The following is a 14,457-nucleotide window of genomic DNA, read 5'->3' as shown; positions in this document are numbered from 1 at the left end:
AAGCCCCAAGCCTCGTACAGAATCCGTGTCAACTGCTATGCACAGAAATAAGAACGGCAAAGCACAAAAAAACCACACTGAAATTTAGCCGGGGGTCTTTTATTGCAGATTGACATCGATCTCAAAAACGTTCAAAATGAATAAAAAATCCCGGAAATCCGCGGAAAATTCTCACGTCTGCGATGCACCAGGACTACACTTGCCCCGTCGGCAGAACCGACGTGAGATTAGAGCGATGAGACACACAAGATGGATATACCACAATGACGGTGTATTCCCCTGATGAATCTTGCGGCCAGTCATCTACAAATAATCCACCTGAAATTGTCGTATTAACTCAGCAGCCGCAAGAATGTTGTTCGGGGGTTAAAACATCATCGTTTATCCACCTCATTGTTTCAGTAATTTCATTCCCTAATCATTAATCAATGGAAAAGGTATGCAAGTGCTTGTTTTGTGCCAGCTGTCAACAACCACGTTAAGGACTTCAGACAGGATGTGTTCAGGAGCGTAGCTGGCCATTTGTTTCGTGGAAGCCCGATAGGTTGCAAAGTGTATATTTAGATAGTAATGAGGGCTTGCCTAACTCTCATAGCAAAAATCAGGTGCTGCCTTATTCAAATGTCTGTAGTTTGACACAAGTTCACATACACGAACTTGGACACGATGACATGCAGTGAAATAGGTCACCATCCCCGACAATCTGTAGTTGGTACCTATGATAATCATAAGTTGCTGGTTGATGAATCCTACGTATATTGTGCACAGTATAAGGAAATTAGCGTTTGGTTTAACGTTGGCATCGTAGGCACTTTGGTGGGATATGGGTTTTATCGGGAAATATAAACATGTTTGTATATTCTCTGAGTTAAGTTAAAGTTGTGTTAAATCTAAATCACAGTGCTGACAATATACATGAAATATCAGCAGCTTATCATGACCATCAGCACAGCCATGTACAGATCAGGTGCCTGCGTGTAATTAACCCTAATTAACTTTAGAGTATGGCCGGTTGGACACGGAAGCTTAAAATTGTGGATGAGGTGCATGCTGGATACTGCAGGTTGACCATACATGTATCGTAATACGACAGTCAGTAGTATATAGACGATGAATTCTACTGTAACGGGACTTGACCCTCGGACAGCGGCTAGACAGGTGGGCTGACGATCGCCTCTGTGATGCTGACTGGCCGTTGCTGCACTATCATGTAATTGCATACTTAGTTGCCGAATAAAGTGTTGTGGACCCACTGATGGACTTGTGTGTTTAAAGAGACAATATCCTACAAACCTCTAACCAGACCGGGAGATTGGTTTGAACAGAACTCCAGATTGTCGTTTAGTGTCGGGGAAAAGCCTGCAGTGACGCAGGTCTCGCATACCTACCACCTTGGTGAAAGCAACAGCATGTGGTGCCAACATGCCACAATGGGTCCTCACACAAGTGGTTATCGTCATGATTCACGACAAAGTGGATGATTGACCAAGACAAATGGCAAGTTGATGCTGTTGGTTTATGTAGCGGTAATAACACGTCAGCAGGATGTGTCGATACCTGCCAGTGACATTATGGTCAGCAGGTTTCTCTGCAGTATATGTTGATGATTGCTCAGGCTGTCAATGACATATCGCTCAGCAAGATTTGAGGATTTGATTTTGTGAAGCAGAATATGATGTTACTCATCAGGATGTTGACGTCATTCAGCGTCATGTCACTCAGCAGTGTATCTTGAATTATTGACATGTCACTCGGCAGAACGGGTTTATGTCACTGAAGAATGTCATGATTTCCTCTTGCTCATCGGCATGTGATGTGTTCATATGTTGCAGAGAAGGATGTGTTGACATTCGGGTTAATGACCACGTTTGTTTTGGGAATGTTATGTCACATAAGTCATCTTCTCAATATCAACAGTCAAAATAAAAAGTCCTCATTTTCAAGGGGTCAACTCAAGATTTATTTCCGCGTGACAAATGCATATACCAAATTAACTCATACACCATTCACCGTTATGGAGATATTTACAAATGCAGAATTTCACAGCACTTTTCGTTCAATGTTCAACTTTCTCACAAATAGAATATTTTTCAGAAACAATCTCTTTCTCTCGCAAATTTCAAAGTCATCCTTTCACACTCCTATCTTGCCCAAAGTCAACAATTTATGTATAACAAATTTACATTTGATTTTTTGAGGAGAAACAGCCTTCTCCCAATGATTTTCCCTAAGTAAATGGCTAATGTAGCCACACGATTCTACTCCTTGCCCAGCTCAATACACGAGGGCTTCGAGTCTGTGAAATTCTGCCGAGACTGCTAGCATTGTGAGCCACAAAAAAATTAAACAGAAAAAAAAAACAAAACGGTATCACAGTTTGTTCAGTCTCTGTTTGATAGTTGTCCTTCGATTTTCTTATATTTACACCAACAAAAGCAAAGACATGACAAATTGGCAGAGAACTCGAACCAGGCTTGTATCATTAAGTGACAAGAATGATCGGCTAGAAGTACACTGGGATAAAACAGTCATGATGTTCAACATAAACATATTGGTATAAAAAACGTAGCTTTTCTAAAAGGTGCAACTTATTGGAGATATTGATTAAACTGATATATCATGCACTAGGAACCATTAACACTGTAGTAATTAGCATTTCCAAGTATTTCTTCCTTAATATGGCAGTATATCTATGTACATTTTGTTTACATCAGTCAGTTATGAAAACACACGCATACTGAAATATTGATGCAACTGAATTTGTTTTTTGGTTCTGAAGATAAAATAATCTAAATTCAGATTATTTGGCACATTGGATTGTCATACGTGGCAAAATATGGAATGAAATGAACTAACAAAACAATTGGGTGAGTTGTCATCAACCCTTGTCTGATTCCCTGCCTTACACATATGATGATATATGGCCTGGTGCAAGCCCTTCATACAGATCAAGTTGAAACTACACTGTACAATATCGTAATGATCAATGGAAATGGAAAAAATTGTGAATTACAATCTTGTTGAGCACCTGCTTACGAAATTCAATGAAAGCTTACCGAATGATAGTGGGAGCAGTACTATGGAGTATTTACAATGACAAGCAAACTGAGTGTGGACATACACAACACAAATTTATATATACATTATCATCCCAAGTGGACAATTTGAGACCATGATCACAATCAGATTGAGGTTAATATTAATGGACTTTTTGTGAAACTTCTTTTATAAAACACTTCATTCCTGCATGGAAAATGTACACTTCCAAATAACAAACAAGATATTCATTCACCTGAAATAGTCTTCATGCTCCCAAGTTCAATCGATAATAAAAATTTGAAATTTACAAGATGTACAAAATATTGTAAATGTGTAATGACCTGGACCCTCACCGGGCTGCCAATGACTGACAGGACTAGAATTTAGTAGTGCTCTAATCATCCAGTAAGATTTCCTACTGCACTGAGAAGGGTTTCGAGACATCTCCAGCAACTCAAATCAATCACATAACCGGGAATATAACCAAACCATGGAGCTACAGTTTTCCAATAAAACAAGATTCCTAGAGATCCAACCAGAATTTTTGTATTTAAATTAGTATACCCAGAACCCGAATATTACATTTAGGAAAAGAATACACAGTTTGGATAAACTCTTAATGCCACAATTCTTGACATACTCGACTTTTCAAAATGGATTTGAATGTTTCATTCAGAAATATGGTCAAATGATAAAGTGTTGTCTTCAAATAAGTCAAGAACTATAAAAAACACACTAATATCTTGTATTATATTAATATCTATGCTCAATATGAAGAACATTCCAAATTTGGTGTATATAAATGAAATTTTTGCAATTTTCAATTTTCTAGAATGCCTGAAAAGATTGGCCTAAAAACTGTCACAAAACTCAAGACATACTTACAGAAAAACAACAACCCTAATTGCATATTGGAACAGATCTAATAACCAGATTTTGATTTCTATATCAAATGCCCAACGTGTATACAAAAGACCAGGTTGTCAGAATACTGATAGATTTCTTCGAACAAGCTTTGAATAAGACAGGCAGCTGGAATCCTTCAAACTAAGGGAAATTGCTCAGAACAAAACTAGAATTTTGTTTGTTCCAAAACCACTAAAAGGATCTATATCACCTTAGAAACAGGACATATTAACCACTATACAACCCTATCTCTGCACAGCTTACTTGATGACAGTAGCACCTGATAACATTAGTAATTAACAGATTGGAGGGCTACCTGGAGGGTCAAGCTCACTACTGTGACGTAACACATAACAATGTTTAACATTTGTGCACCTCATACACATGGACACACCAATAACACCAAGTCAAACATCACCACCACATCTACCTGATAGCCTCCAGCATTGCTGATATCATACAAAAAAACTGATCCTTCATGAACTATTTCTTCTCCTTCATTGTACACCCAATATAAAGTTTCAAGATGTACTTTTGTGGTATTTCGTTTTCTGATGATCAACACCCTTAACAAATAAACCCTCTTTTGGTAAAACATTAATATTTAACAGTTATATGTAACAGTAAATTAATGATCATTTCTTGTATGTACCTTCACCAGCGAACCTCATCAGCACCAGAATGACAGACCGGTGTGTACAGTGGCTTATCCACCGGAATGATGGACTGTGATGCTGGACTGTATCGCTGTACCAACTCTGAACAAATATATTTTGCTTATCATTTCCTCGTATTTGTCAACACTTGAATAGAGTCTGAGATTATGAGCTTGAAAAGTTAGGTAATTCGAAAGAATACAATAAAAGGGCTTGATATGTAGAAACCCTGTGTTTTAAGATTAATTATACAGCAGAACGCTTTATGGCATTTGAGATATACCTTGTTAAACACTTACACATCCTGGCAATAGTTTTGATCATTGGCAAGAAAACGAGATACAGCTGAAGTTATTTCATAAAAGTCCTACTGTCTAATCATTTTCATGTTACACTATCATTAAACTTAAATAAACTTAAAATACATTCTATTATTGAATCACTTATCACTATCTCAATCTCAAAGTATATAAAAAATATATATAGAATCCAATGTTTTGAAAATGCATTTGTTCTTTTTTTTTTAAATATCTGAAACATTTTAGGTTACCTGTATAAAAACAAAGGGTTAAAGGAGTAACCTGTAAAGCCTCACAATACTTCATTCTGGCAATCTGATACAGCACTAACATTGTGATCACCAAGAAAACTTGGTTGCCCTTGATATACAAAGATATAGACGACAAACCCACTGGGATGAGGCATGGCCAATTTGTAATGCTTGCAACTCAATCGCATCATCAGCAGTTTTTCTGTGATAAAACTGGACTGGGAAATCATTCTAAGTCAATCATTCCTGATGATTTCTGACCACTGTTTTCAAGTCATAATATCCGGAAGACTCTTTTAATGGAATAAACAGATCCAACCTTATGTTCGTTTAAGTTCAAAATAACAATACAGGACAACCACATACACGATACGCAATTCACACCCGTGAAAAGGGTAAAACTGCAGTTATATATAAGAAAACAAATGTCCATCTCTCCGAGACTTCCGTCCATCACTGTTCTCCTCCCTCGACTTTTGAAGTCTTTCAAAAAGGCACTGGGCCAGGTCAAAAGTTTTGTTGATTCACAAATAATTCCAAATCTGACACAAATAATGGCAAAATGCTTGCCAACAAAATGTCTTGAATCACTGACCAGATAATACAAGTTCATTTGAGGATCAAAAAAGTGTGTGAACTGGCTACTCAACATGAAGGCAAAATTGCACATCAACATGGCTCAAGGTCCTCTTCTGTCTCACCACTGATGCTATTGATGCAGGGGCTCCAGATCCATCAATGCCAAGGTAATTAAATAACCTGACGAGTGAAAAACCTTTTAGCAGAGTTTCCAGGCATTATAAACCGTCTAACTGAATCCAGGGCATTTGGTTAAGGGTTATCGATGTCCCTTAGAGCACACACAAAAATCAAGCAAGTGCTGCCTGTAAGCCAGCATGTTTTAACACATGGAAATTTGCAGCGACTCAATGCAATGTGTTTGTACATAAAGAAGGAGACTATAAACTGCCTGATAATGCCCAAATGGTCAAGTTTTCTTCATGACAACCACACTTTGGGTCTGCATTATGCAAGTGGTCTTCTCCCAAGATTCTGCATGGTCCAAATAAATAGTGAAAAACAATACTACTCTCCATCTTCAATGTATCTTCCTCTTCCTGATGATGGTCTGAACCTTGAACACCCATTCTGTTCACTTGATTAGTCTTCATTACTAAATTTCTTCCCTGCAATGGAAGGTTCCCTTACACACAAGTTGTGTGAATGATGAATTCCACCCTCCCTCTCTTCCTTTCAACAGAGAGGTTATGCGTGTCACAATAAGTGACACATTTAACAATGGCATTTCTGAGACTCATCCACCCAGTTCTTCATCAGGGTGGGAAGAGCTTACACCCAATGTGAGACTGTACAGCAATATCCTTTCTATTTCCGGATTTTCCTTACTGCACGTTTGATTCTTCTCCCCCGGTTCTGGAGTGCTCCTGAAAAGAATGTGCAAACAGCGTGAGAAAATAGGTACCGGTACCTAAAGTTGGAGTGTGGAAGTAGCCAGTTAATGTGATAGATAGCTAGATTGATAGAAAGAACTATTATGGACTGATCTATCTATTTTCTTATGACTTATTACCCAAAATACCTGCAAAGAAAATCATTGTCTGCCTTCATTTCGTAGTGGCTTTCTGACTCTCACACAGGAGAGTGCAAGAGACTGGGTCCTCAAAGTAAAAAGGATTCGTAGTTTCGTGGTTGCATAATATGATCAGAAACCTAGGTCCACACAGTATTGTATTGAAAGATCCATACCCGATGGTGAAGCTGGGAGTGTTGCCACCTGTAAAGCTCATGGTGTTGGTGGAGTTGAAGGTTGGGGCAGGGGCTGCCGGTTGAGGCTGTTGGGTACCACCAAAGGAAAACCCTGACGATGTGGATCCCTGGGCTGGTGCTCCGGCAGATGTCTCATTCTGTAACAGTGATACATCCTAAACACATACATCTGATGAACTAGCTAGAGAGTACACAGCAAGAGATTCAGTAGGATTTGTTATGTTTTTTTGTTATTGTTTATCCCACTCATAGCGATATTCCAGCAAAATGGCGACAGTCAGTGAATAATTGATACTGGGCCAGACAATCAGTGATCAATAGCATGAGCATTGATCAACGCAACTGGGATACAATGACATGTGTCAAACAAGTCAGCTAGCATGATCCTGTTAGTTTCCTCTTACAAGCCCCTTGGGATACTGAAGACGAAATTGATGCCATATCTTCACAGGTGCTTCATTACAATACAATCTCGAACACTATTTCAGTTACACCATGGCATGTCATGCTAAAGACCATGGGGTTTGAACCCACAACAATAATGCTACAGCCACAAAGGGATACAACTCTGCACAGATGGGAACGCACATCTCCCGGCCAACCCATACATCACTGTCCTATGTGCAATCCCCCATGTATATATACCCCTAAACCAATTTGCATGTATACTCACCCCTTTAGCAGTGAACTGGAACACCCCTCCACTTCCTCCTCCCCCAAAGTTGAAGCTGGGCTGAGAGTTAAGAGTGCTGGAACCTGCAAGAGAGCCACAAGGCACTGAAGGAAATGTTTCATATGGAGCTCCTTCACTGTACCAAATCTGATGTATGTCAAGGGTTCAGTTTATAATTACATTTATTCTAAAACTTCATGCTTTGAAGCCATTCTCTCAAACATTTATATATCATATGCGAAGAAACCTTTACAGGAGATTCACAGTACCAGTTTGATTACACTGACAAATCTGAAAACAAACTAATTCCTGACTTGGGACTGAGGCTACTTCTCTACTACATCTCAAAATCTCTCATCCACCCAAAATATGTGTATTTGGACTCTATAACTGAAAATTCTTATCTGAAACGGCTTACTTTGGTTGTTTGTGCCTGCCATCTTGAATGAGAAACCTCCTGAGTTGGCGTTCTGATCTGCAGCTCCGAATGCAGGCACTGGCGTGGCACTATTGTTGGCTCCAAACACCGACGTAGAGTTACTGAACATACCCCCACCCTGGGCTCCGGTCTGAGGGGTGCTGTTGGCGGTGTTGCCAAATGCTGGCTGAGGAAGCGTGTTGGTTGTGCCGAACGGTGCTGCAGTTGTTACCGGGGTTGAGGAACCGAATGAAAACCCTGTCTGTGGTCCAGCGGAGTTGCTCCCGAACTGGAATACTGAGTTGGTTCCGGAGGATGCTGTTTGAGCGGAGAACTGGAAAGGTGTGTTTGCAGGAGGTGCTGGCTGGGCAGCTCCAAATGAGAATGATGGAGTTGAAGTTGTCGTCCCTGTCCCTGCCGCAGTTGATGCTGTAATGAAGGCAGACATACAGAAGGAGAACTATGTCAAAACTGATGAAGATGTACTGTGTATTTTACCACCTAGTTTCAAAGTTTTATGTATTCTTGATCATCAATGTTATTCTGCCAACATTTGCTGAGTGGTTCAAAATGAGCCTTTATCTCAAGCAGTCTGCTAAAGTCTTAATGATTATCATCAATAATGTCCTGTACTAAAATATCAAAGCTACTGAGTTGGATCTGCAACACCTACTAAAACAATTACCGATACTGGACAAAGTATGCATGACTCTAAACTGCCACCCCCCTATGTCCAGGCATTAGGGAGGGTCCAAAATAGTGTTACATGGACCAATACCAGTAACATAACCACGAATCAGTTTCTATGCTTCCATGCTTCAAAGGGAGTATTTGTCTGCTAACTCACCACTGCTGGTGGAGCTGGCACCGAAGGTAAAGACGCCACTGGCAGTTGTCGCAGATGCTGACGCACCGAAGCTGAAGCCACCTGTTGAGGTAGAGTTTGTGGACTGCCCGAACGAGAAGGACTTTTTGGCTACAGGAGCTCCAGTCTCTGAAATATGGATTCAACATATATAGTCAATTGATACATTATGTAAAAGACTGATGGAGCTAAAACTTTAGCATGACTTAAACTGCAAGCATCTCAAAGTTCTGAAGTATTAACATTAGGACTACGACATGGACAGATGAAGGGATACAATGTCCATCTTTACAAATTTAGTATTCTTTTTCCCCCAGCAGTTATAAGACTCAAGACAAGACAATGAAACAACACAGTAAAATAGGAGGGCCAAATGCATGTATGCATTCTGATGATTGTTATTTTCTATCATTCCTCTTTCATGAGAATCCCTCTCACCCTCATCCCGTCCTCGTTTCGGGGCTGCTGCTGCTGCTGCTGTTGATGTGTCTGTGTTGGCAGTAAAGGGGAATCCCCCACCCACTCCCAGAGGTTTGTTGTTGTCTGTGTTGCCGCCAGCGACTGGTTGACCGAATGTAAACAGGGAGCTGTTCGTGGTGGCAGCAGCAGCTGACTTGCTACCTTCCGTAGCAGCAGATTGAGTAGTGCCAAACACAGGCTTACTGTCGGTCTTGTCTTGTCCGAAGGAAAACCCACTGGATGCAATTCCTGCAAAGGAAATAGACCATAGCAGAAACTTATCCCTTAGATATAATCATCCACGGAAGTGTCAGTGTGTACACACTGTCATTAATGTACAGGGAATCAATAACGCTCAACAGCTGTCATGCAGTGTTAGAAGGGAAGTCTTAAGAGTTTCCTGTTATAATATAATTCAGATTCTCCCGAAACATTTGTTTCAGGACATTATGACTTAATACCCTTAAACCTCCTCATAAATGTAAGACACTGTCATCAGTGGGGGACACATGAGGGAACTTTTGGGTATGAAATGAGACCAGTTCAGCCAGCTCTAAGCTGTGAACATTCTCTGTGGTTACCATAACATACTTGCAATGCCTTTAAGATAGCAGTCAGCATTCATTCAGTGCATGTAATGTTTCAAACATGCTTAAAGCCTTGGTCTTGCTGCTTTTCAGGTTATCGGATTATAACATGCTTGACTCACCTTTAGATGTTGTGTTAGATGTAGCCGTTGTGGCGGCTGCCGTTGCTCCAAACGAGAATCCCCCAGGTGAAGAAGCAACTGATGTGGCTCCACTCTGACCAAAACTAAAACCTGTTCCACCGCTCAGGGAATTCACTGAACCAAATATATTATCATTCTTTTTCTCTGCAGTAGAGTCTGATTTTTGTCCAAAGGCTAATTTTCCATTGGATGAGTCTGTTCCACTAGGTTCACTAGAAGCACTTGTTTTACTGGCCTCAGATGCTGACACACCAAATCCAAACCCTGACGATTTAGATTCAGACACTTGGGTCTCTGTGCTGGATTTGAAAGAACTGTTCACAATGCCTTCCAATTCTTGAACTGGATTCTTAATGACGGTTCCAAATTGAAAGCCACCTGATATACTAGAAGTTTTTTGAGAGCTAAGTACATTTGATACATTATTTGAATCACCTTTATTAGAACTTCCTCCATCTTTAGCTCCACTGTCACTAGATGGAGATTTCAAGTCACTTCCCTTAGTGGACCCAAAACTAAAGCCAGAACCAATTTTAAATCCACCTTCCGAACCAGCATTCTTTGAATCTGTCGATCCCATGCTGAAGCCTCCAATGGATGAAGCTGACTTGCCAAAGCCACCAAACCCTCCTCCACTCGAAGCTGTTCCACTGCCAAACAGAGTTCCACTGATTTGGAATCCAGATGCACTGATTGTACTGCTTGTCTTTGTCTCCGGTGTACCTAGAGCAAGAGGGTGAAATAGTAATTATCCTGAAGAGTTTGTTCTCAGCAGTTTAGACTAGCTGAGTTGGGCTTGACATAGGCTGTAACACTTGAACCACAGCCTCATGCTATGGATACAGTAGAACTGAGTATTGCCTTAGGTTTCTTGCTATGAAACCACTGGTATCATAATAAACCACCAAAACTAGTAAGAAATTATGTACAATCACTGAACAACAAGCGAAAAAAATATTGCTTCATATGTTCTGTTTGTTATGTTCCTGCTATAAGATACAACTGCTTTACACAATCAGCACACAACTTTTAGCAATATTCCAGCAACAACATGGAGGGAGCGTCAGAAATTTTCTTCACATTGTTACCCAGTTCTACGGCATGATGAGTGGACGCTTTAAATACTACGCCACCCCACTGACATATTTCACAATGACTTTGACTGAGGTTGTTATATGTGACACTCATATTTGTTCATAATTTCAAGGCCATTTATAAGAAATGTAAAATCTGAAATGTGTGTTCAACTTTTATTCTGTGAGTCCTGTGAATTTTCAGTGGGTCAGACAGACATTTGAAACTTACAGGACCCAATGTCCTGTCACCTTGCAACACCATTCGTGAACACTGCACTGACCCTTAATGTATTATGATGGGTTAGGAACAATCTTGCTTGAGCCAAACAGACCCTAGGTCAGAAGTAAAAGTTCCCTCAATGGGTTCAACTGCCCTTGCACCAAGCTCAGAGACCTCAGCACAGTCTGACATGGTCATACAGGTTATCTGTCTCAAGGTACACATGTACTACAAAAAGTCAATGTCATCACCATAGAATCAGGAACTTACATGAGAAAACATGCGACACACATATTTCACTTTGATGGTGTAATGAAATACAGCATTAACCATGTTCCAATGTATACAGAATCTCAACTGCAGCAAGCACATTCATCCAACTTCATATTTACCTGTCGCTGCAGCTCCAGGTTTGGGAGTACTGCAGGCCACACACTTGGTGTCCTCTGGCTTGTTCTGAATCATGCACGTGTCACAGTCCCAACTTCCAGCAGACGACTTGAACATGGACGCCAGACTTGGCTGGCCAGAACTCAGAGATCCTGTTTCTTTACCTGACAAATTACAAAGCAATCTTTACATTGTACTAAATTAATCTCCTAAACAAAACCAGATGCAACCAAACACTCATTCAAGATGGACTAACTCCATGAAGGATAAATGAAATAACAAAATTACACAATAACAACAGTGTTGTGTTCCTATTTGGTTCCTGTTTTCAAACTCTCTTTTTATTATTATCATTAGCATAAGGACAGATGTTACACATGCGATACATAAGTACATATATAAAGCGGTGTGTTACACTACTCCTATGTGAATCCAAATATATCCATTTCACATACAGTTTTCAGACTCCATCAAGGCATACATGTCCTGAAACCACATATCAAACTTGGTTTCCCTACCTGTAACCGTTTTTGAGAAAATCGGTCCCTATCATCTAGGACGCAGGTAAGGACAGAAGGAAGGACGGAACTCAAACCAATACCCCCTCCCACTTCGAGAGGTGAACCCTTCATATTTTCATAACCATTATGACACTAATGTTATTAAATCCATGAACAAGAACTAAAGGATATTTGTTTCTAACAATGTGCCAATGCCAACTCTGCTCTCAGAACCATCATCACCATCAAGAGCAAGCTGCAGCTCAGCTTACAAATGTTCCTGGACATTGAAGAGATGAGACTGGACCTAGAGAAGTACAGTGACTGGACTAATTACTCTAGGCAGACTACCTGTTGTTGAAGCTCCAGGTTTAGGAGTTTTACAGGCCACACACTTCGTGTCCTCTGGCTTGTTCTGAATCATGCATGTGCCACAGTCCCAACTTCCAGCCGACGACTTGAACATGGATGCCAGACTTGGCTGGCCAGAACTCAGAGATCCGGTACCTTTAGTTGAAAAACATTGCACAGGCATTTAACAGGGATATCTGTTACGAAAAAGCTTTTACATTAAATGACTCATGAAAAATGGAGAAAAAAGAGATCACTTCCACAGTGTCCTATAGGTAGTTCACACGCTGGAATTCTCATTTCAAGATAAAGCAAACATTACCAGAAAGACACATCAATTTGTCTTTTAGTTAGTGGCCTGTGGAAATCGAGGAATAAAACTGCTTATTGTATGTAAATCACTTGTCAGAAATAAATTGTGGCTCAGCTGGATATTATCAGAGGTACCCAACCCTGTACTCACTGTGTCAAATTGTGCAGCTTGTCAAGCAATATCAACAAGAAGACAAAGTCATAAATATCCCCCTCAATGGTTAAATACTCTTTGTGAATATGTCAACTAGTTATGAATGTCAGATGTTACATTGTTCTTCACATTGATTGAACGAAAACATGCGTAATCCATTAATATACTAGCATGCTTGTATCAATAACAGACTGCCTGAGTTCTTCCACAGTTTGATGTCCCTCATTAATGCTGATACAGAAATAGAGGGGTACTGTTGATTTATGTCATTAGGTTCTTGAATACCCACAAATGTAATTAGAGTATTGAAAGGTTATAAAGTTCTGCTCCGGAAAGTAGCATTACCACCAATTTCAGTCAAAGTCAAATTTTTGGCCATGGAAATGCAAAAATTATTTTATTCAGAAATCCAAAACTATCAAAAACCACCAGTTCACCAGCAGACCTATCTATGTGCCAAGTTTAGTGAAGAAACATAGAACAGTTTTTATGTTCTCCTCTAAAAGACGAAACTGCACGGAGTCCAAAATAATACCCCCCACAAAATGTGTTGTGGGTGATAACAAATATATTATATATACAGGCAGGCTGACTTGAATGGATAGTGACTGACAGGAGAGTCTGCAATAGATGATGTAATGACAAGTAATATTACCTTACATATTGACACCAATTAAAAGGATAATATTTACCTGTTGCTGCAGCTCCAGGCTTGGGAGTACTGCAGGCCACACATTTGGTATCCTCTGGCTTATTCTGAATCATGCATGTGCCACAGTCCCAACTTCCAGCGGAAGGTTTGAACATGGACGACAGGCTTGGCTGGCCAGAACTCAGAGATCCTTTTCTGTAACAGATATAGGTAATATCAGGAATGTGGACATTTCCTAAATTCTGCTACATGAAGCTGCTTAAATGGTCCAAAGCTAGCAGAATTTTTTCTTCTTCTGAAAGTCACAGAAATATTTCATTTGTAGAAAGGAGGACATATTTTCCAGTTCATGGAATACGGAAACTGGCTCAGCCCATTAGCTCAACAAACCCCAAATGATGTTCCTACCTGATGGAGGAGGTGGTTTCGGCCCCGACCCCGGCTTGGAAGTTCCACATGCGACACATTTAGTGGCCTCAGACTTATTCTGTACAAGACAGGTGTCGCAATCCCATTCCCCTGGCTTTTTGCAGAACTTGGTCATAGGGTTACTTGAAACTGGAGTTTTGTCTTTTCCTGCAACATACAAGCCATGAGTAATGGGAGATGCCCAGTGATACAGTTGGGAGGTCAGCTGGAACATGTCCAGAATGCACTAAGCTTATTATAACACAGACTCTCTTATGGTTCCTCCAGCATCAGGTTCAAGCAGTAATCA

At 40.3% G+C, this 14,457-nt stretch overlaps 1 protein-coding gene across 1 annotated transcript in view; it reads right to left on the bottom strand.

Moving 5' to 3' along the window:
* Nucleotides 1–1,936: 1,936 nt before the first annotated feature.
* Nucleotides 1,937–14,457, bottom strand: part of LOC124290371 (nuclear pore complex protein Nup153-like) — a 37,194-nt gene continuing 24,673 nt past the window's right edge. Inside the window, 12 exon segments of the mRNA XM_046727077.1 lie at nucleotides 1,937–6,596; nucleotides 6,919–7,076; nucleotides 7,613–7,695; nucleotides 8,031–8,459; nucleotides 8,878–9,024; nucleotides 9,334–9,603; nucleotides 10,064–10,807; nucleotides 11,773–11,934; nucleotides 12,622–12,777; nucleotides 13,780–13,934; nucleotides 14,148–14,155; nucleotides 14,158–14,315. Of these exon segments, the coding sequence (XP_046583033.1) occupies nucleotides 6,467–6,596; nucleotides 6,919–7,076; nucleotides 7,613–7,695; nucleotides 8,031–8,459; nucleotides 8,878–9,024; nucleotides 9,334–9,603; nucleotides 10,064–10,807; nucleotides 11,773–11,934; nucleotides 12,622–12,777; nucleotides 13,780–13,934; nucleotides 14,148–14,155; nucleotides 14,158–14,315 (2,600 nt within the window). The 3' untranslated portion in view covers nucleotides 1,937–6,466.

This window comes from Haliotis rubra, unplaced genomic scaffold (genome assembly GCF_003918875.1).
Source record: "Haliotis rubra isolate DU_JTF1 unplaced genomic scaffold, ASM391887v1 Scf463, whole genome shotgun sequence".
Taxonomy (NCBI): Eukaryota; Metazoa; Mollusca; class Gastropoda; order Lepetellida; family Haliotidae; genus Haliotis; species Haliotis rubra.
The sequence above is the reverse complement of the archived record's forward strand: the minus strand, read 5'-3'. Positions and strand labels throughout refer to the sequence as shown.